Source organism: Pteropus medius, unplaced genomic scaffold (genome assembly GCF_902729225.1).
Source record: "Pteropus medius unplaced genomic scaffold, Ma_sr-lr_union100, whole genome shotgun sequence".
NCBI lineage: Eukaryota > Metazoa > Chordata > Mammalia > Chiroptera > Pteropodidae > Pteropus > Pteropus medius.
The window spans coordinates 947,498-970,023 of NW_024352947.1; the positions used below are offsets into that span (position 1 = coordinate 947,498).

The 22,526-nt window shown below is 56.3% G+C and overlaps 1 protein-coding gene across 10 annotated transcripts in view; it reads right to left on the reverse strand.

The window, feature by feature from the left end:
- SIPA1L2 (signal induced proliferation associated 1 like 2) overlaps positions 1–22,526 on the reverse strand; it is a 155,865-nt gene that overhangs the window by 45,744 nt on the left and 87,595 nt on the right. For 9 of the 10 annotated variants that reach the window (XR_005650167.1, XR_005650168.1, XM_039850380.1 and 6 more), the window contains 6 exons: positions 18,860–18,993; positions 17,122–17,310; positions 13,357–13,531; positions 9,755–9,858; positions 4,114–4,271; positions 230–806 (listed from right to left, as the gene is read on the reverse strand). Coding sequence is in view for 8 of the 10 variants with exons in the window: in XM_039850380.1 (XP_039706314.1) it covers positions 230–806; positions 4,114–4,271; positions 9,755–9,858; positions 13,357–13,531; positions 17,122–17,310; positions 18,860–18,993 (1,337 nt within the window). In the remaining 2 variants the exon portion in view is untranslated. The remainder of the gene's footprint in view (positions 1–229; positions 807–4,113; positions 4,272–9,754; positions 9,859–13,356; positions 13,532–17,121; positions 17,311–18,859; positions 18,994–22,526) is intronic. The other variant, XM_039850388.1, reaches the window with a different exon arrangement.

The following is a 22,526-nucleotide window of genomic DNA, read 5'->3' on the forward strand; positions in this document are numbered from 1 at the left end:
ACACATCCCGCGTTCCCCCTGGAAAGTTGGCCTCACTTTTCCCTCCCCGTCGATTTGTAACGGCCGCTTCCCCAGCACTGGTGAGCTCAGCAGTGACACAGCTCTGCGTCCACACGCAACAGCCCCTTGCTCCCCAGGCGCCGAGACCCTGGTGACGCCTCTGGAGCGGGGGTCGCAGTGTGCCCGGGGCCGCAGACCGGGGTGGCGGGACGCACGCAGCCGCACTTACTCCCAGGCGCTGGACGATCTCCCTGACGTCTTCGGCACAGCTGTCCGCCGAGGACAGGAGGACGCACTCGCCCCTCTCGTAGAACACCTTGATGCTCGTCAGCCCGGAGGTCCACCCGATGACGTCCCTGCAGGAACAGTTAAAGACCACGTTCTTGGCGTCCTTTTCGACCAGCATGATGAACTCGTTGGAGATCCCCAGCAGACACTGGATGTCGGCCGACTGGCTGAAGTCGCGTGCCAGCACGGGCCACGTGACCGCCCCCGCGCTGAACAGGTGGGCGTCACTCCGCGGCCTGACCTTCTCTTTCCTCTTCGCGCCCAGCGTAATGAAGCTGAACTTGGCAGAGGCGTCCACCGTGGCGGTCGTGACGAAGTTCTCCGCCAGATCTTTCAGATACTCTTGCCGGGTCCGAGTGGCCATGGCCCGGAACTTCTCCGATTTGTGGGCTGCGTTTTCTGCATTGATTACTTTGGCTAAAAGGAAGTCCCGAAACACCGCCGACTTCGGAAAAGTTACGCCTTTGGGAATCGGTGGACCAAACGGTGGCACATCTTTTGATCTAGAAACTCCAACGCTGAGGAAGAAAAAAGAAACAAGATGAGCTGTGACGCGGCAATATTTACCTTCGGAAATCTGCACGCCCCCTACTCTCCCCTTAGCCGTCGACTTAGCAGCTTCCTGTCACCTGACTTCTGGACGCCGGGTTTTTGTTTGCTTGTTTGTATTTAAGGAAAACGTCTCACACTTAGTGGGTGCTGGGGGTGTTAGGGGCTGAGTCGTGTCTCTCAAAATTTGTACGTTGCGGCCCTAAGCCCAGCAGCTGGGAAAGTGACTGTGTTTGGAGACACGGTCTTCGGAGTGATGATTATGTCAAAATGAGGACATCAGCGTGGCCCAAATCCAGTCTGACTAGGGTCCTTCTAACAGGGGATCCGGATGCACGGAGACCCCAGGGGCGCACTGCACAGAGGAAGGGACACGTGAGGACACAGGGAGACGGCGGCCACCTGCAAGCCGAGGACAGAGGCCGCAGGAAAGCCCAAACCTGCCGACACCTCCATCCCGGGTTCCAGACTGTGGGGAATAAATGTCTGTTCTTTCAACCCCGGTGTGCGGTGCTTTGTCACGGCCACCAAGCGAAGGCGGGAGGGCAGTGGGTCCACGGCCGAGCGGATACAGAGTTTCAGACGGCGCCCGCTGGACCTCCAGCTCTGTAGCTGGTGACACTTCTGACAGAAGTGAGCTTAGCCCCGGTGGCTGGCTGGGATTCCGCTGCTACCAGACACGTGACCGTATCTGCAGCGTCAGGACTTCTAAGTGTCTCTTTCTCGAGGAAATACTCACTCGGTCGCATTTTGAAAATCTAAACAAAGGTTTTCTGGGAGTAGTTTCAAGAGATTCCAGGGATCGAAAGACTCAGACGCACAGTGACAGTAACAAACGTATCGAGACCAACGATGTTCGGATAAGAGCAACTGTAACGAGTTAATTAACAAATCAACAAGCAGAACACGAGCGAGCGAGTGAGCGAGTCCACGGCAGCCACGCCGGGCGGCTGCTCCGGACCGAGGCTGGGCACTGGCGCCACATCTGCCCAGGCCCGTCTCGTCCGTGTCGGGACAGGAGGCGCGTGAGGCGTCGTGTTCGTCACTGCACAAAACCCCGAGAGAGCTGAATGAGGCATGAAGACGTGTCTGAACCTGTTCTGACGGGCGTGACTTCCTCCTCTGGCATGTGGCTGGTTAGACCAAAACGACCACAGTCCCCAACGTCTCCCGCAGCTGAGCTCATCACTTCCGGGGCGAGCGGCAAGGTGACGACTGCGGGGGGCCCGGTGGGCACGGGGCGGGGAGAAGGGCCGCCTCCCGTCAGGACAGGACGCCGAGCTCGCCTGCGCCTCCGGGGTGCAGAGACCAAAGGGTGCTGTGCGGGACTTGACTCAAGTCCTAGAGGAAGGGCCTAAGAACCTTCCAGACAGAGGAGGAATCGCTGTGTCCTCGTGGGCTAAGGCCCGGGTGCCGTCCCATAGCTGCCCGTCTGGACTATGGTTGATCTGGCCGCCCCTGCTGCCCCTCAGCCCTGACTCAGCTCACGGCCTCTCTGCGCACCGAAGCCGGCCTCCCAGCGCTGGTGACCAGGCTGTGACCACTTCTTCCAACGCCGAGTGGGACGCGTGGTGACCAGGCCGTGACCGCATCTCCGGACCTGGCTTGCACGTCCATGGATGAGCGCAGACTCCCGGGGCCTTCCGCCCACAGGATACTGAGAAGGCCCGAGGCACAGTTCCCCTCCCGCACGCAGCTGTGCCTCCCAAGCCTGCATGCACTCAAGCCGAAGCGTCGGGGAGCCTTCTACTCCAACGTGCTCCCTTTTTGCCCCAAATAAGATCTGTATCTATATCAAAACTGGTTTCAAAAACATCCCTCCCTAGTAATTAAAACCAGAGAACCTGAAATAAAAATAGATTTTTTTGTGCTAATCAACCCTCTAGTGATTTAAGCGTAAACTGAAGATAGTAATTTTTATTTGACCTAAAAAAAAAAGCAACTAATCAAATCGAATACGATACAGCCCTAGGCTTACGTTTCCAATTCCCGAGGTTCCCGGGAAGGTTCATTTAAGATTATCCTTCAAATTACCACTGGTCGGGTGAGGTCTCAGAAGAGTGAGTCGATTTACCGTGCGTGGACCAACATCATCTGTCTCAGCCTGACGTTTATACAGAATAGGCATTCTGCTCTTTTTGACGTGGTTCTGTGAGATAGTTCTGGGCATTCAGGCCCCTGGTCTTTAACTCAGGCGTGTGTCAGAGTCACAAAGGGAGGAAGCCCAGGAGGCTCAGGTGGAGCCCAGGCCTGCTGTGTCACGTCGCCCGACGGGGCAGAGGCTGGCTACGTCGGGCAAGCCGACCAGGGCAGCGTTCGGGCTAAGACGCCGGCTCCCAGACTGCTCTTTCGGGACGCGCTGGGCATGTGGCGGGGGCGTCAGCTGCCGCATCTGACACACGGACTTGTTTCTCTGCCTTCGGGGGAGGCCCTGCAGTGTGCACGGGTACCTCTCACACCGTCTCACACCCACACGCGTGTGCCCCGCCTCGGCCCTGTCGGCAGAAAACTTAACGTGGCAACGACCACGTTAAGATGATCGAGATACACTATGACGCGTGCCGAGGCCTCGAACGGGCGTTCTGCGTGATTCCCGCTATTTGTTCTTCGTAAGTACACACTGAGGTCGGTGCTATTACCCTCGTGTTTAAGAGGAGGAATCGAAGCCTCCGAAAAATAAAATCGTTCACGCACAGCACCGCGCTGGGCCGGGGCTGGGCGCCGCCTCCCACCGCCTGACCTCCCGAGGCAGCTGTTCCCTGAGAAAGAGCTGCTCTCTCTTGGGAGTCGAGATGGACAGCGGGCCTGTCAGGCGCAGTCTCGGGCGTCCGAGGCGCACGGATGGCCTCCTGGAACGACCGGAGCGCGCGTCAAGCGCTTATTCCGGCCGCCCGGCCGCGCTGAGCCTTGCCAAGCGTTTGGATGAGAAGCAGTTTTAGCGCCGCAGAAATTACTTCTGCTGAAGAACAGCCACGCGGTCCACGTCCGAGGCTGTAACCATTAAATTATGGCTCTGGCAGGGGCCGGAGGAGGTTTTTAAGGGGAAAATAGAAGAAAAGTATCATTTGTGATTTTCGAACGGCTAAGTATTTCGTTTTTCCAAAAAAGGGAAGAAGGCAGTTATTTCTTACAGAAAGTACCTGGGTGAAGACAGTGGGAAGTATAATTAGAAAAAGAGGGACGATTACGGGGTTAGAGACGAGAACGGGAAAACCGAACTGTTCGGGACAAACACCTTTGGCCCGGGAGGGCGAGCGCCTGGGGCCGACGCCTCACCTGTAACACACGTTCTCAGTGCAGGGGCCGTGCGCCCTGACGACGACGAAGACGTGCTGGAAGTGGGACCGGATGCTCCGGGGGGTGAAGGGGCGCGCCCCGGGCTCCTGGAAGACGATGGTCACGATGTCGTTCCCGATGTGCCGTTTCCGCAGGAGCTGCGGTCAGGGAAGGGAGACACAGGTGTGGTTACAGGCGGGGCCACGACGCGGACGCGCGCAGTCCCCACGTCCCCGAGTCTACAGAAGCTGCTGGGGAACGCAGGCTCTTCTCTGAGGCCGGTGCCCCTGGGCGTGGCACAGGACGAGCCAGCGGGCGGCCTCCGGGGGCCCTGGGAAGAGAGCCTAAATGCCTAGGGTCACCTCCCGCCTCCTCTTCATCTGCCCACCCGAAAGCGACAGCACATCAGGGCTCAAAGTGCGTTCCGGGACTTCGCAGTTCAAGCTCTGTAACTTGAAGGGACACAGAGTCCGGGAGAGGGTGCCACGCGCCGAGAAGGCCCGCACCGCTGGCCGTGGGCCCTGCGCTCCCGCAGAAACGGGCCTCTCCCCGGCGGAAATAGTAAGGCTGTTATTTTGGTGGCCAACCCATTCAAGGTAATTCACTGAAATTTGGTATTTTAAATGCAATTCAGAAACACAGAATTCCGTCGGACTAACAGCTGGAAAACGTGACAGTACGTAATCTTATAAATTCCCAACGTGGCGGGCAGTAGCATTTTAACAACACCTTTACTTCCCCGTTCCTTCTGCCCAGAGTGCCCCCGACACCCCAGTTTCTCCTGGATGACGCAGGCTTTGCCTAGATACCGCCTCGCAGAACAGACGGCCCCGGGCAGGCGCAGGCTGGTGCCCCGCCCGCACGCCCGGGGCTAGGTCCATTCCGCAGGCGGCGCTGTCCTCAAACTGGTTCGCTTCTCCTGCATCGGGCGTGGCCTTCGTGTGGGCAGGGCATGTGTCTCAGTGACTTTGATGTTGTAGTTTCTAACGACCTGCCCGGGACATAGCGGCCACCCAATACGCATGCGCTACATGGACAGAAATAGATCACAGCTACGTAACGCTGTGCAACGAAATCGTGACCACCTCTGAATACAGCCGATAAATCCACACCCGGGGCGCTCGGTGCGTCTACGCGCGCACAGACGCTCGCGGAGGGTGCGATGTGGAGTTTTGACACAATCGTCCTGGGATGAGGGGGTGATATCACTGCGGGAATGGAATAACTCGGGCGGTGAACCTCTCTGTACTAGCGATAACCAAGACGAGAAGCTTGCTTTTAAAGTTATTTGGCACCTACTGGAACACACTTTCCTGGCAAGCGCACTAGGTCCGACTGTTAAAACCTTTTAAATCCAGATGCAAAAAGGACTTCATTGTCGGGCCCCTGACTTGTGATTTAGCACAATAAAAGGCCTGGGAAAATGGGAACGAGTTGGCTTTTCCTAGCTGAACTGCTGATTCATATGTTGGAAATTCCTATGTAACGCCCTCTGGTTAGAGTCATAAACACATGAAAATCATCTTCCCGTCAGTGAAGTTTTGAAACCTATGTGAACATATATTAATACAAACCCCATGAGTCATCCGCAGTTTTAAAAACGTTTGCTAGATATTTAAGTAAAGTGTGTCACTTCAGATGCAAGTAAAAAATCGGGAACGAACTAGGTCCTCTTCGCTGCATTATTATTTACTCGCTGCAGTGGTCACAGGTGTGAACCACGATAAACAGCCATGCACAGAAAGGAAAACAAACAGAGATTAGTGCCCAAGACTAATGTCAACAGACAGGCGGAAAATCGGCCTGGGCTACGATATTCTTCCCTTATTTTCCCAATAACTGAAATCCCTGATTCCTCTGCACTGTAAGAGGACAGGAAACATTCGGGAACAAAAGAAAAATCCCTAAAATGCCTAACATCGCGTTCGACGCATTTGGTGGACACGGAACACAACCGCTTCCACCGTACTTGACTCACCACCCCTGAAACGCAGGAATTCTCGGATTGAGGCCACGGTGGCCACTTGCGGGCCCTGCAGCCACCCGCGTGGACTGGCCAGCCGGGGCTCTGCTACCGTGGCCACTGGGGCAGCAGGCTGGGCAGCTCTGCCCGGCGCCCCCTTTCTCCGGAGGGGAGATGGGCCACATCTACGGGAACTCGCCCGGGACCGCGAAAGCACACGTTAAAGGCCACTTGGAGGCTCGTCGCCCTGACGACAGGTCAACCCGCACGCGCTTCCTGAGCAGATCCTTTCGCTTTGTGAACGGGGCCCGAATGTGTGACAAAGTCCGGTTAGTTGAACCACGGTCACAAAATGCACTTTGTAGAAGAAATAAAGTGTAGGGGGGAGGGGAGCAAGGAGATTCATTTCTAAGAAGAGAAAAAGCAAAAGCTCTTTGTAGGAGAAAAAAATAAGAAAAATTAACACCTCGTCCGTTAACGGGACGCTTGGATTTGAGTGGGGACTGAAGAAACAAACTAACATCTGGAAAGTTAACAGAAACGCCGTTCACCGTTTGCTAAGACCTCATCAAACGTTACGTAACCTAAGCAATTTCTGTGACTTCTATTTAAAGGAAAGCCTTTTCTTGAGCAGTTAGCTGTGTTTTTCCGAGTGGTCAGTGAAAGCATGGACGATCAGTGGACGTGGGAGGGGAAAGGGTGCGGGCCGTAAGCGAACGCAGCCCAGCAACCCGGAGCGGGGCCCTGGTCGGCGCCACCTGGCGCCACGGGCTCTGCCATCGAGGGGGACAGCGAGGGCAAACGGGCAGAGACGAGCTCTCGTTATGACGAGGAATGTGGAATGTGCTTCTTCGCCATCTCCGCGGCAAAGGGCAGCGATCCACAGACATGACAGCCTCTGGGTTTGTTCTCAACTCCTCGGACAGACGTCAGGGCATCACAGGACCAGCTGCAACGTGGGGCGACGATCGAAAGCGAGTGAAAGCAAGAGGCTGTTGAGCGGCCACGCCCAGGTCCAAACTGCACGAAGGCGAACCGGGCAGATCTACGGGCCTCTGCGCAGTCTGTGTCAAAAAATCTTTTCTAAACTTAGCAAGGTAGAAAAGGCAGCCCACACCTCATTCTGGAGCGGAGGGCGAGCAGCCTGCATGCATGAAAGAGATGTGCCAGAGATGAGGCCACAGGTTTCCATGGGTCAGAGGAGGGAGCAATTAATATGAAACTGGAGAAGACTAAAGCTCCAGAGTTGTTTGTCTTAAGAAGCAAATACATGAAAATTAGCATGATTTCAAAGTCAAAACCGCATCATTTAATGATTACAAATGCTGAAACTCAGAGATGCTCAGAACTGAGCAAAAAATTAAATGCATCCCCATGAAAATTTTTATACAACCAATATAAAATATTTAAAATACCTAATATCAGATACTATCCAAAATGTAAAATATTTTGCCAAAAAACAAGGGTAAATGTACATATTGAGCAAGGCTGAATATTTTGCAAACGGAGAGATAAAATAAACCCAGATGTAAACTTTCGATGAATTAACAAAGCGAGGATAAGAACGAGATCGTGAAGCTACAGAGTTTTTCTTCTGACACAGGGCAACACCGAACCTTATCCTAAGCAGTGAGTTTCATCAACGGGTGTGAGCGTTCATTCCTATTTAGGGCCTGGGAGTAAAGCGCCTCGCGGAAAGCCGAACGAGCATTTCATTCTTCCTGAATGGTCCACACTGCAGGTGAGCCCGGTGCCGTCAGGACCTGCTCACCGGGCACTCACGGAGAGCGGGGAGAAGGGCTCCCAGCCGCTCGGACCTCACGAGCTGCGTCTCCGCCACCTCTGTGGATGGCAGGCCATCGGGGGCTAAGGCTGCAGCGGCTCGGGGCCTGGCCTGAGCGGCCTGACCGCTTCGGGACCTCATGGCTCCGTCCCCGCTCCGAGCCCAGCAGCTCTGACTCGTGCATCAAAACCATGCTCACTGTGTATCAGGCCCCGGGCCACCTCTGCCTGCTTCACGTCCTGAGTTTGAAAGGAAGGTTTCTCGGCCAAAGCAAAGTCTGAAGCTGTGTTCAGTCCCGAGAGCACCTGTGACTGCTTCACGAAGACCTGCCCAGTGGGGGGCCGAAGGGGCGCATGGGGGACGACTCCGGGGCAGGGGACCGACTGCCAGACAGGCCCAGAGACCTGGGGGACGCCGGGCTCTGTGACCACTCCTCGGAGGGCACGGCTGCCCCCTCGGTGAGACATCCCGAGGACCACCCTCCTCTGCCCGGCGAGCGAGCGCTCTGAGGACTTAACGCGACCTGGAATCAGCCTCTAGCCTGATTTATTACAAGAACAGACACAAGAAATTATATCTGATGTGGACGAGTCGCGACCAGTTTGACCATCACAGACAGCATGGTGCTAATTGGCCGACGTGGCAGGCACAATTCACACGGGGGCGGGTAACTTGGCTAAGTTCCGCGGACACAAAATGCAGCATGAACCCAGCTGGCCACGTCTGACATCTACAGCCTTGGTATTAGAGTAAGTTGCGGGCCTGGGAGAGGTGGGTGAGGGAGAGAGAAAGAGCTGGAAGAACCCGGAACAAATCTGGCACGTGCACGGCCCCGGGCTGCACGGTGGCGTCATCTATCTGTTTTAAGTGCTTTATATGGATTAACTCATCTAATTCTACCTACTACCCAAGGAAGGTTTAATAATTCATTCGACCAGTGTTTACGGACTGCTGACCAAGCTTTGGGGGCCATTCTAGGTGCACAGGGACCTCTCCCTGAAGAAAAGAGACAGAACTCTGTCTTCAGGGATACGGGACACTAAAGCACATAAAACGTGGCGCAAGGTCGCAAAGCTAGCAGCCCGGATCCCAGTCTGGGATGTGTGGCCCCAGAATCCTTGCTAACGACTACGTCCTTCTGCAGAAGCTTTTTGTCAACCCACAAGGAGGAAGCCTCAAAGAAGAACCTAGAACCACAGAACTCGAACACCGAGAGGAAGATGCTGTGTGTCATCTAGTCCAGCACGCTCATGCGTACCACGTCTCCCCACTTCCAAGCCACGGAAGGCACCCCGAACACAGCATTCCCTCCCTGAGCCCGTGTGCTACCCCAGGACCCTGCTCGGCCCAGCACCCCGAGCAGCCACGCTTGGCCATCCAGACCATGTCCTCACTGGAGAATTACGACATTTCTTGAGACTAAGAACCTCACCCAAGGCCACAAGGCAAGTGACTGACTGCAATGAATTCAGAATGCAAGTCTCCCGGGTCATCCTCTAAATGCCATCGACCCCCTAGAACTAAATTGTGCCATGGCTGAGTTTGAGATCCTTTCTTGCAGCATTTTCTACGAATAAGTCACCTACCCATGTGCAGAAACCCGAGTTCGGGTTGCGGGGTGGCTTTTTGTCATTAGCACGGCTGACCCTGGTCTCCCGAGTCTGCCTAGCACGCAACGCGGGAGCGTGGAAGCCTTTCCAGGTCTTCCAAGGAAAAGCTGCGGTACCGCGTGTGCTCACGCCCTATACAGCCCGAACCCTCCCAAATGACTGGAGTCAGAGCTCGTTAACGCCTCCCCAGGAAAAAGCCCAGCGACTCCTGGCAAGTTCCCCGCGCCTGCCGCCCCGGGGCCTGGCCTGGGCTGTGAGGGTGGCGGGGGGAGGAGGGGCGCGCACCTGCTGTCTGTTGCTGGGTGTGTGCGGCAGCATGGTGGACACGTGGAACATGAGCTCGTAGTCTTTGTACGTCGTGTAGAGGGAGTGAGTCCCTGTGGAGTCAGCTGCAGACAAAGGTGGACGACAAAAACGAGTCAGCGACGGCAAAACCAGCGACTTAACACTTAGGACGTCATTGTTACGAAAGGCAAATCAACTAAAAACCCAGCCACTCGACTGTACATAACTAGTGTCCTGGGGTCACCCCTCCCCACCGCTCCAGTGTCCTGGGGTCACCCCTCCTCCCGCTTCCTGTTTCTACCGCCCTAACCCGCGCCTGTGGCTTTCTCCTCCCTCGAGCTTCCCAGCAAGCTCACTAACCCTCCCCCACCCACACACTACATTTTTGCCTTCGCAGTGCTGACTTAGGTGGCCCACCAGGGGACAAGTGCTCCTGCCATGAGGAGCACAGGTGAGCAGAGAAGGAAAGAAGCTGGAGGGGTGGCTGCTGCAGGTCTGGGCACAATGATTTGAAGGTGTGAGGTAACCGGCGCTTATCCTCGCCCCGCCTTTGCGTGTGTGTAGAGTTAATTCTTAGTTAGAACACAGAAAACTGAAACCGGATTGAGTTAATATGGGAACGAGAACAAAACACGTTAAAGAGCTCCCTGAATGATGTAATTAATTTTCTTCTCTTGCCAGAAGGCAATGCGACGATACCGTCACGTGATCAAGACTGGAGAATGAATGTGTAACCTCTTCCTGCACAGTGTGTGCTGACACGTCAAAAAATTCTGACATCTGAACCCTGGTGATCATACTGCAACTCGTCTTCTGAAGAGCGGAATGAGTCTTTGCAAATTCAAAACCCATCTGTATTATCAGTAGACTACCTCAGACTAGAGCATCAGATGCCCAAACTAACATGGTATGAAATGTTTAAACAATGATTTTAGGATACGGTTCTGAACGACCACGCATACAAGCATACAGATGAAGACACAAAGATAAATATAAATTAAGATGGAAACAGAATTCAGAATTGCCTTTCTCAATCCCTGACCTACATGGAGGTTTATTCTGCTACCTTTTAAACCCCAAGAAACAAAACTATTCGGTATCGTCTCAAAACAAAGTTACTCCATTGTATTTGTTGGGTAAACTCTAAATAGTCATCTTGGGTTAACCTTTCTTTAATCTACAAGTTAAGATTTTACTTTAATATCATTAGAAATAATTATAAATTATTATAAATTATTTCTAGTATTTATATCCGACTCAGAAAGTCCTGAAAATCTTCTACAAAAAATGCCATGTACTGTTTTGCACACTCTGAAAAGGTCCTCGGAGGCAACTCCACGAATGCGGGGAGTAGTCACAGTGTTCGCATTCGGTATTGATAAATCGCCCGTCTAACAAGTGGTCTACTAACCAGTGCCAAAATTAAGAGATTTTCACTTTTAACTATTCGTTGATGCGAATTTGTCATTTTCATTCTTCTTAGAACGTAACATTCCGTTTCGTCGTCTTGGCTCAGGCCCCTGACAGTGTCCGTGCTTTGGGAGCGAGTGGGCACAGGCACGAGGGAAGGGTGACGGCGCCGTCAGCGAGGGACGGACTGGCCGGGAACAGCGCTGAAGGTCAGAGGAGGAAGCGACCCTGGCCAGCACATTCAGTGACCCCCGTCGTGCCTATGATGATTAAGTCGGTAAGGGAATCCTGACGGGTTTTTAATGGCCTAGTTGACAAAACATTACAACGAAAGAAGAAAAATACTTCTAAAAAACATTTCTAAAAATGTGCCACAATTCGCCTATCCCAAGGAGTACTAAAAGACGAATTTCTGAAATCGAATGTTCTGAAGCGTTTGGCCTCACACGTCGCCCGGTGATGGAGGTGGTGACGGACGTGCTTGGTCGTGAGCTGCTGCACGCGCCGTTGTGGCGGTGTCCAGGCCAGCAGAGGACAGGCCGCCCCCGGCCCGGGGTCCACGCGCACCGAGCAGCCGGCGTCCCCGGCTCCTGCTCCATCGTGCCGTGCACTCGAAAGCTGGAGGGGACATTCCGGGTGCTCTCCCCCAACACTCTGAATTTCCCTCGTGAAGAAAGTGAGATTCGACTGAGGAGCTAAAACTAGAACACGATTCTCATAAATTTAAGGAGATTTTCCGTCTTTACTTGAGACGGACATCATGTTACTTGACTGTTTTATGAAAGGTCTTTCTTAGAAACCTCTCTTCTTCCAAACGAATGTCTGGGGCTTTTCTGTACATCACAGAAAGCCTCGCTCACAACAACGAGCTGAAGAAGTGCTCGTCATCCGGAATCGACGCGTCATGGTCTCGTTCTTCTGCTGTCACGTCTTTGAGCTTGGGGACCTAGTGCCACATCTCTAACACAGCAAGGACGCCTCCTGGGTCACAGGAGTTCAACGCTGAGGGCAGTTCTACGCCCAGGCACACGTTTCCGTTCTCTGCGTTGTGGTTTCATAAAACGCACAGGTCAGATGTTCTTAGAACGCATCCTCGGTGCCCGCTCCCGCCGAAGGGGGACGGCGGGCGCGCACAGGAGCGACTCCTGCGGGGTGGCCTTCCTGCAGGGCGGCATGCCAGCACCTCTGGGGTGTGCATGAGAAGCGTTTGCCAGAAAAGCAGAAGGAAAACCTGCAAAGGTCTCATTAAACTTGCTTAAAACGTGTGGACACTCACAGCGTGTTCCGAACCACCCTCTGTCGCTACGGATCTGAGGCACGAGCCACACGCTTTTGACACGACAGCCGAACAGCAGCGCTGGAGCGCGTGGGGGACACGCGGGGCCTGTGGGGACGAGCGCTGTCCCCGGTCCTGCCGTCTGTCCCGTCAGTGCCTCCGGAAGTGATGACAGGTGCACGGAGGCCTGGCCGCCCTGACGTGGGCGAGTGCCAGTGACGGTCCCGCGTTGACTGGACACTGGCCACCTCGCTTCCAACCCTGGCTTGCCACACTGATGCTCCCACAAGGAAGACCGCCACCTCCCCGTGCCTGCTGGGGGGGGCCAGGGGCTCTCCCAGCCTCTGCCACGGGAGAATCCATCCGCTTGTCTCTCGTGAAAACAGCGAGCAATTAGCTGCTTGATGATTAGCGGAATTTTCCGACACACACAAAATTACTCTGCCTGGTATTTCAGATGCTGACAGCAACTACGTAACGGCACAAATACAAAGCTAAAATATTTAGGACCGGAAGCAACGTGATTACCTGAATGAAGACACAAGACAAATTTGCATACCACGGGATGGCATGAAGCTGTGTTTTTAATTGGCCAAGCTGGCATCTTAGAGCTAAAGCAGTGTCACTTAAGGGGACCTGATTAAAGTCCTTGAAGAAGAGGTGTGTCAGCCTTTTGACCACCCCTCTGACCCCGCAGGTGGCACCGTGAAACCAGAAATGACAAAATATGCCCCAGAGCATGGCACGAGCGAACGTGCCAGTATTTTGTCTTTCAGAACTGGGTGGCGTGCTCGTCCTCGGTACCCGGGGACGAGAGTATGGCAGAAGAGGTCAGGGTAAAGGAAGGAAGAATCACTCAGGTCTACGTGACACGCCTGCCTCTGGAGAACTGAACACGCACGAATGTGAGACTTACTTTTATTGTCCAGCTGAGCTCGGTATTTGCTAAACCCTTTGAGCCGCACTCTCTGGCCCAGGAGATCGAGGAACTCTTCGAAGGCCGGCCCGGCCGTCTCGTTGTTGTACATCTCCTCCTCCGTGCTCTGGCCCGCTCTGCAGTACAGGACCCCGATCTTGTGCTGGAAACTCAGCTGCAACGCAGAGACACGCAGTTACTTGGCGAAGCGGGTCGGACAAGCTTCTCGCAGTAAAATTAAAACAACGGAAGCTTAGACTCTGTTCTCGGGAAAGCATGCAGGGCAATTCCCACAAGCAAATGGGCCAGAGAGCAGAGCGAGCAGCTGTCACTGTACACCGTGCTGCGCGCACAAAACAATGCAGGAACCCGAAAATAGGGCTGGGGAAAGAGCGGACACCCTAAGAAATACGTGCGGTGCGGGATTCGCCCGGTTTCCAAAGCTGACAGGTAAGTTCGAGCATCTACTCAAAAACACACAACTGTGGAGATGCTTGATTTTATGTCCTCCACATAGTGATGAGCGTTACTTTCCAAGTCAGGAAGGAAAAAGCCCACAGACTTTGAAAGGTTGTCCCTCTCCGGTCCCCAGTGCGTTATTTATTTATTTTTCCTGTTGTTATTTGAACATCCATGAAATATGAAATATGAAAAACAATTCGAATTAAAGTCTGGTAAGAAAAGAATCCCAATGGACATAGATATATGTGCATCAACAGAATAATGTTTTGTGTCCATAAAGGCAACTGCCTGGACAATTACACTCACTTCTGCATTTCTGACAACGGGCCGTAAGAGCAGCGGAAGAGTTTCTGCTGTGACCCCCTCCCCCAGTCAGCCCTGCGTCACGCTGGAAGCCACAGGCCGGCCCTCCCACGGCTGGGGACATGCCGGAGCCATCTTCACAGCTTCCTTCCCATCCCCAAAGAGGAACGACTTCTCACTCACGAAATCAGAGCACTTACTCGCTATCTGCAATCCGAGCCTCGAAACCTGACAGATTATCAGACACCACCGACTCCCTAGAGGCTTCGTTCCACAGTGCCGTTCACTTTTATCAAGCTGTAAAACAGCCTTTAATCAAAATTCGCAGCCGACGGTCTCGGTAAAATGAGGCAAAATGACACTCGTTTCCCGGAGCAGCGTGGTGACAAAAGCGCCTCGTCCGCACCGTCTAATGACAACAGACAACTCGGGAAAGGCAGGCGACACCTGCTCGGGGAGCGTAAGGGAGGAGCCCCCTGCGCGAGACCGGTCAGAGCCGAGCAGGCGGAGTCCGCCGTGAAACGGTCCCGAACGGGCCCGGCCCGCACTCAGCGCCGTGGGGCCCGAGGAGGCAGCATGGCCTGTTTGCCTCTGCCTGGACGAGCTGCCTGGAACGAGGACCCGCAGCGGGGGGCCCGTGCCCTCTTCCTCGGACCCGTCCGACCCAGTTCTGAGGAGGGTCAAGAAAACACGGCCAAACAGCCGGCCACTGGGAGTAAATGTCCCCGTCGACTCGGCTACCCAGATAAACGAGGTACCACACTTCGAGCAAACGACCAGCTCCTTCAAAAAGCACTCCCTATGATAAAACGCGAACGTTACTTCATTACAGACGTTAATCGCTCCTCGTACCACAGAAGACATTTCAGGATATTAAAGCCCATGAAGGAAACACTCGCGATTTAGCGGTTTTCACCACAGATGTCAACGAGCTCAGTGATTGTCACAATCTGTGTCACTGCTCTAGCGTGGCCTCAAAACAACTGCTTCGCGTTCTGTATCGTGCCGGCTTATTCTTTTGCTGTTGGGACAGGGGCCCAGCCCTCTCCAGTGACTTGGCCGTGGCCTTGAGAAGAGCCTGCCTCGACACTGAGGCATGATGAGCACTGGCACATGACGCCACACGGTCCCACGGGCCCCGGAAGCCCACGCGTACAGGCGCCCGCTGCTCCCTCTGCCCCGGCCATCATACGCCCCCCTAGGGGCTCACTCTGTCCTGTGCAGCTGTCCCTGTGTGCCCTGCCGCTCACCTCACGGCAGTGCCAGCACCCCATGCCAAGCCGTCTGGCCTCCTCTGGGGCCGCCCAGCAGCTGGTCCCAGGCCTTCCGGGCACCACGCGCCCGCGGCCGGGGAGGAGGCCCTGAGCAGAGCCATCTGGGCCCAGGGCTGCTGGGGCTGCTGTGGCCTCAGTGACCTGCACAGTTTCTCTCCGTGTCGTGGACTCGGCACTCAGGCCAAACACGGGGCCCCTCGAACGCCGTGGGTTTGGACTGCGGGGCCACCGCTACCGGACAGCGCTGCAGATGTGCCCCTCCTCCCCAAGGCCTTTCTCGACCACGCGTTCTGTCCTCTGGCCTCCCTCAGTGTCAGAGTACAGCGTAAACACGCCTGACACCGGAACAACACGGCACTCCACGGTTTGGGTCACCCGTGAGGCTTCCGGTCAGCAGTCAGCTCTCGGTAAAGTTTCTGGGGGGTCGGAAGTTACACGCAGAGCCCCGACTGTGCCCTAACCCCCATGCTGCTCGGGGTCACCTGTACCTAAGACTTGGGGGTCCCCAGGCTCCCCTGCTGACTGCAGTGCTGCCCACTGCACATCCTTCCCTCCCGGCCCCTGGACAGACCGGCCCGTGTCCGGACCCTAACGGGGAGCAGGTGCTGCGCTTCCATCCAGGCAGCTGTCGGGCCCGTGGGAATTAGGGAATGTGGCCAAAAGAGCCTCCAGAATGGTCTTGTGACAACGATTGGAGCTCCGGCCCAGTGAAAACACTGTCACATGCACGCACACACGCATGCACGCACACACGCTCACATGCGTGCACGCACACGGGCACGCGGCGTGGCACCGCACGGGCCCCACACGCGTCTACCGCTCACAGGCACGCGCCAGCTCCGCCCCCTGGGTCAGTCTGCGGGCCACAAATGGGACTCGGGGGACAACCCTGGTCCCCGGGCCGAATCAACACGGTGGCTGCTGTGCCAAGCGGCTGCAGTTCCGCCAAAGCCGCAACGGAACGAACCATCGGCCAGGAGACACCTCTCCCTCGAGTCTCTTACGCCTCGTGGAGATGGCTGAAATGCCACAGCACCCACGGACCCTCCTGTGGCACCTCAGAGCAAGCAGCACGCTCGTGACACAAAGCGGAGGGACTCCAGTGCCCAGGTCCTGAGACGGCCAGTCCTCCCAGAACGGGTTTTGTCTCCAGACCCCTGAAATCCCTCGCCACTGCACTGACGCTGACCTAACCCGCCCGCTGGGACTTCGGCCAGCCCCGGCCGGGGGTGCCAGGCTGGCACCCGGGCACCTGCGCTGTCCCAGGCTAAGATTGTTCTCGTTTCAGAGCAAAGCCCTTGATGCTCCTTCGCTGAGTGTTGCTATGGCCTGGGGACCGACTAGGTCTTGGCTGCAGGGTTCCAACTACACGCTGTGCACCCCATCTGTGAGCCCGCGGCCTTGAAGCGCTGTTCGCTCATGGGAAGGCTCAACGTGAAAACACAGCACCGACGCCTCGTCAGCCCGAGTCCGCCGTGTTCTTCTGGCTGGGACAAAACCAGACCTCCTTCAAACGACACGTCACAGAAAAGCTCGGGAGGCGGGGGGGGGTGGATTCCAGCAGACAGGCATCGGGTTTCCTGACTAGCACGCAGGCGTGTTTGGAAAAACCGGGGAGAAAACGCTTCGAGGCATTAGAAATACACGGCCGTAAGGGGAAGGAGGACGGACAAACAGGCCGGCACGCGGCACAGACGCGGACGCCCGTCCCGGGCACTGTACGCACCCCTTGCTCGTCCAGCCGCAGCAGCTGCTCGGAGACGCGGGGTGAGCTGGAGGCCTGGCGCAGGCACTGGGTGCTCAGCTCGGGCACGAGGTACTCCAGCACCTCCCTGAGCGGCAGGCCGCGCGCGGTGCCGTGCCTGGCGGTGGACGGTATCGCGTCTTCCAGGATGGCTCCTCTCAGCGTCGTGAGCTGCGGGGGCGGACACAGCGGGAGACGTCAGTGCACAGCCCTGGGAGAAGCGAGGGGCTCGGTCTCTCTTCTGAGTGGGTGTGGAGACCGAAGTTCAGGGCTTGAACCAGCCAGGCAGGGTCCAAATAATGGGACTGACACCGAAAGGGCAAGGAGGAGCCCGGCAGAGTGCCTGGGGAGGACTCACGGCCACGGCTCTGGGAAGTGACAGCAGGGCCAGGAGCCCACGAGGCCAGGCGGCGCGGGACGCTCCCCGCACACTCCTCCCTGCTCCTCCCAGGTCTGGGCTCCTCTGCGCCCCCTCCCTTGGTCACACCCCCTCCTCTTCTTCTGTCTGACTTAACCGTGCTGACACTTCCTGAAGCTGAATGGGGACACCCGGTGACCCCCACGGGCAGGTCTGAGAACGCTGCCCCTGATTTCCGCCTCGCGATTTGTGGTACGTCCTCAAAGACGTCATGAACGCAGGGACGCCACTGTGACACGTGCCTCAGCTCTAAAATGACGAGAGCGGAAACCCCAGCACCCCGAGTCGGGAGGCCGGGTTCTGGTCCCGCCTCCCACTCCTGGGAGCTGTCAGAGTAACAGCCAAGGGCCTGGGCCCGCGTCCGCACGGCGCCCTGGGCCTCACTGGCCGGCAGAACGCCCTGCGGTGTGGGGCGCCCTCTGCCTGCTCTGGCTCCCACGGGAGCCACAAGCCACATGTGGCCGTCGACCATCTGACCTGTGACGAGCATGACTGAGGAACTATGTTTATAATTTTATGTCAATGCTTTAAATTTAAACAGCCACGTGTGCCTAGTGGATGCTAACTGAACATGGCAGGCCTATAACTTAAAAGCTGTCAGGTCAGGAGAGAGGCTCTCTCTGTCTATCTGTCACGGAGCCCAGGTCACCAAGCACCCATACTCGGCAGCAAGCACACTGCAGGGGACGAGCAGAGGGCTCAGTCTTCTCCGCCTGATCTGGAAGCGGTCCACCAAAATACACATTCTAGATCACCTGCGCAACAGATGCCCCTCTAACCAAAATGGTGAAGAGAATGAAGCCCGCGACACAGCCCGATCTACTGCTGTATGCGAATCGACACCTCTACCCTCGTGGCTGGACGTACGTGCCACCCTGTGCGACAACCTGCCTTCGCTCAGCGCAGGACAAGCGAGGACCTGGCTGGTGCCCCGTGTCACGCAGCGAGGGCACAAACGCTAGGCAAACGGCCGCCCCCCGCGGGCCGGCAGAGCTCCCCTTAGATTTAGAGTCGTTTGTAAATTCGGACGTGAACTGCCCTGTTCACGGCTGTCCGCTCTGTCCCAGCACGGAAAGCCTGGCACTGTCCTCAGTCACCCTCCCTCTCATGGAGGGTGGCGTCTTGACATCCAGGATAAGTTTCCAAACTTTTTATTTGAGATGAAAAGGTGTAAGCCCTTTTAATGATCTTAAATGTTGTAATAACGAACATTAGAAAAACGGCAACCCCTCTCTGGAACACCCTAACGCGCCCCGTCAAAGGCTCGGCCCGGGACAGTCGCCACGCACGGAGTCCCCTTACCTCGCTCGTCCTGAACGCCACCCGGTAGTTGAACTGCGACCCTTCTCGCTCCCTGGCGTCCTCCACCTTCTCCCTCCGGATGCTGACCGCCACGGGGCCCAGGTTCTCGTCTATCCCGAAGTAGTTCTGGTGCTCTGTAGTGGGAGACAGCAGAGGCGTCAAACGGAAGGGACAGAGGCCGGTGGCGTCCCGCGGGTCCGAGCATCGTCTCTGAAGGGACACACAGGGCTCCGGGCGCGCGACGCCCCCAAGGGCGCTTGATCACATTTTACTCCCAAAGTAGATGTCCTTGGACATCTCGTGACCTCCTCCTCTCTTTCTGCTTTTCACTAGTTCCTGGGCAGCAGAACCCGCCCACCCGGCCCGAAGTCCAGCTCCCGGTATCACGTGACCAGCAACTCCGGAGACTGTCGCCAGCCCAGAACGTCAGGACCGGGACCTCGCTGCGGCTTCCCCAGCTGCGAAGGTCACCTTGTCTGACGGAGCGAGGGGGCGACCTAATCAGCGACTCAGTCTAGTCAGATCCGTCTTGGTGACCAGAGGGGTGGCAAAGAGCACCTTTCATCACAATGTCACCAAAGCACCTACCGGTCTAAAGCAAAACTTCAGTAACAGACAGGAAGTAGGAAAAGGGTCATGACGTTGCTGAGCCCTGACTGTATCTACGAGCGCTTAGTTTACTCTCATCCATTTCTCGTTCTTTCCCGCAAAATCTCTGGTGCTGCGGGGCTACGTTCACGCAGCCTCACCACAGGGAGGGACCCCAGAGGCCCCGTCTGTCCAGCACGGAGCCCCGGGGACGTTCTTCCTACGACCTGCGTGAGGCGCCTCGAACCACGGTCAGGATTCAGGGACACCCCCGCCTACTGGCGACCAGACAGTGCCCAGCCACATGGAGTCGGCGGGTGTCGAGAAAGGCGACATGGCTAGTCCCCACGTCCTCGTCCATAGGAGTTCCGGAAGGCTCTTTCCTTTTTGAGTGCCCACTCAGCAGACATGTGCACAAGTACTGTTCTTCAGTTAAGATGCTGATGATGTTTGGTTAACCAATGTCACCATAAAAAAAAAATAATAATAAATAAATAAAAGACACTGATGACGAAGACGGCCACTGGAGAAACGGGCGCATTCACGTAGACCCGGGAAAGGGAGCAGTTTAGAAAGCAGTGACCTTGAAGGTCTTTACAGGGAGGGCCCAGGAAGGAGCCCGGAGGCGCTGCGGGTCCTGCGGGTAGATCCGCTCTCAGGAAGCTCGGGGACGCGGAAGGGGCTGCCAGCTGGCACCTGGGGCACGACCGGCCTTGGAAAGGCCAGTCTCCCCGACGCCCTGCTGTGGACTCAGCTTCGTCCACACCCAAGGGGCCAAGGGTCCCGTTGGGAAAGTTTCAATCGTTCCCGGTAGAAGTGCGGCCTGCGGAAGCCCCGAGGGCTGCGGCAGCAGGCGGGGAGGCGAGGCCAAGGTCCCGTCGTGCACGTTCTCTTTGTAAGGCACGGAGAAGACAGAAAACCGCGACGGGGTGCTAGGCCCGGGCCCCAAGAGGCAGAGAGCTGGCAGACCAAGCCGCCTGTCGCGCACACCCCGGACCTGCCCGAGAGCCCGGGGCCGCCCTGCACAGCGGGTCTCGGAGACGCGCACTCCATTCCTTGTGCTTGTCATGGACAAGCCCGAGGACAGAGCTGGGCAGGGAGCTGGGGAGCCGAGAACCAGGCACACCTCAAACGGCACCTCGTCTCAGCATGCGGGTTTCCGGTGACAGCAAAGGGACCGAGTCCGTGCGTTTCGACAGAGCGGGAAGGAAGAGTCAGGGGTGAGACTCCCGGCACACCACGGGCGTGCACACGGGCTGTGCGACACCCACGACGGCTTCGGTCTGCGTGACACACAGCAGAGCAGGGGTCCCGTGAGCATTTAGTTAAGGGACACGAAACTGCAGGTTTGTCACTGTTCAGAACTGCGTGCAAATTCCTTCTTCTTTCTCCTTTTAAAGATTCTAATTTTAAATGTCATGAGAATCGTGACTTACGTTAAAAAATGTAATAAACATTTAAAGTTATTTTGATTTATAGAAAGACTGCAAACCCGGTGAAGTCCTCATGCCTTTCACCCAGTTTCCCAGCTGTTAACACCCTACGTTACACATCTGTCCGATCACTGAGCCAATCCCGATACGTCAGCGCTGACTGAAGCCCGAACTTCGTTCCGATTTCCTGAGTTTTTACCCAGCATCATTCCTTCTCCCGGGACCCCATGAGGACACCACGTCACGCTTGGTGGCTGTGTCTCTCCAGGCTCCTCTGGGCTGTGACGGCTTCTCAGACGCCCCTTGTCTTTGGTGGCCGTGCGGTTTTGGAGAGTGGCCTCGGCTGGGATCTGTCTGATGTTTTTCCCTGACCAGACTGTGAGGTTAGAGGCTTCGAGACGAAAACCCCAGAAATGCCATTTCTGTCCTATCAAGGGTATGAAGTGCCCACAGGACTTATTAGCACCGACGCTGAGCTCGGTCACTGAGTCGTGGGACTTACCACCGCTGGCAATGACCTTGGTGGCCGGGCCGGGGCGCTGTCTGCCCAACCTTCTCACTGCGGTCACTCGCCCCCGCGTCCCACGCTCCCCCCTCTGCTGGCAAGTCACTCAGCACCACCACGTTCAAGTGGAAAAGTGGGCGGCTATAAATGTTTGTAACTTTTCACATCTTTTGAAATTAAAAATCTTTACGATAATTTACGTTCCAGGTGAAGAAGTGTTTGTTAAAACGATCGATGGCTGACACGCCTGGCACGAGTCGTTTGCAGGTGGGAAATGAGTGTGCCTTCCACAACGCGCTTTGGGCAGTTCACAGGTTTTCCTCTGAAATAAATCAAAACGGCCGCTACCTCTTCTGCTCGGATCGTGGTGGCACACGCCGGGCACCTCCCCGAGCTCCTGGACAGGTGACGATGACCTTATGCAGGTCATGGCTCGTAGAAACCGATGCAGCTGCACACACGGGGTCTGCACGACGGCCCCGCAGAGCGAGCCTCAGAGCGGCAGTGACAGAGGTTCGTTCCCACGGGGGTGCCCGCGTCGGAGAAGGCCCGGCCCGGCAAGGACGGAGCGTTCACGGCGACGCTCTCCTACGGCTGGGCTTCTCCGCCTCTGTACCTGAGACGACCGCGCAATGCTTACGTGCCGTTTGAGAATTCTACACGCAGACGGGCACCGTCGTCGGTCTCAGCCCCTCATCAGGGACAGGTGGCTCTCGGGTGGCTCTCGCGACCTTTCCCAGCGACAGGAGCCACTTCATTCTTGGAAAAGGATGTTTCACCCAGAACAATGAAGAACGGTGAAAAACCACAGCGCTCGGGAAGCATCGAGATGCCCTGACCGCCTCCTTCCCAAGAGAAAAGCGAAGCAAAGGGCACGAGAAACAGAAAGGAAAAGCCACCGGCACACGCGGCCTGCGCCGGCCGCCAGGGCCTCTGTCCAACGCGGTCCTGCCCGAGTGTGTCTGCAGATGGCGGGGCTGCAGCCGGTGTGAGCGGGCAGTGTCCCCATCCCACACCACGGGCTCGGCCACCCGCCCACGGGGCCTAGGCCGCCCCTGCCTCGGTCCCTAAAGGCTCCAGAGAGCGACCAACAGGCACGGTGGGGACGCCATTATGGCCGATTTCGCTGGAAGTCACCCAG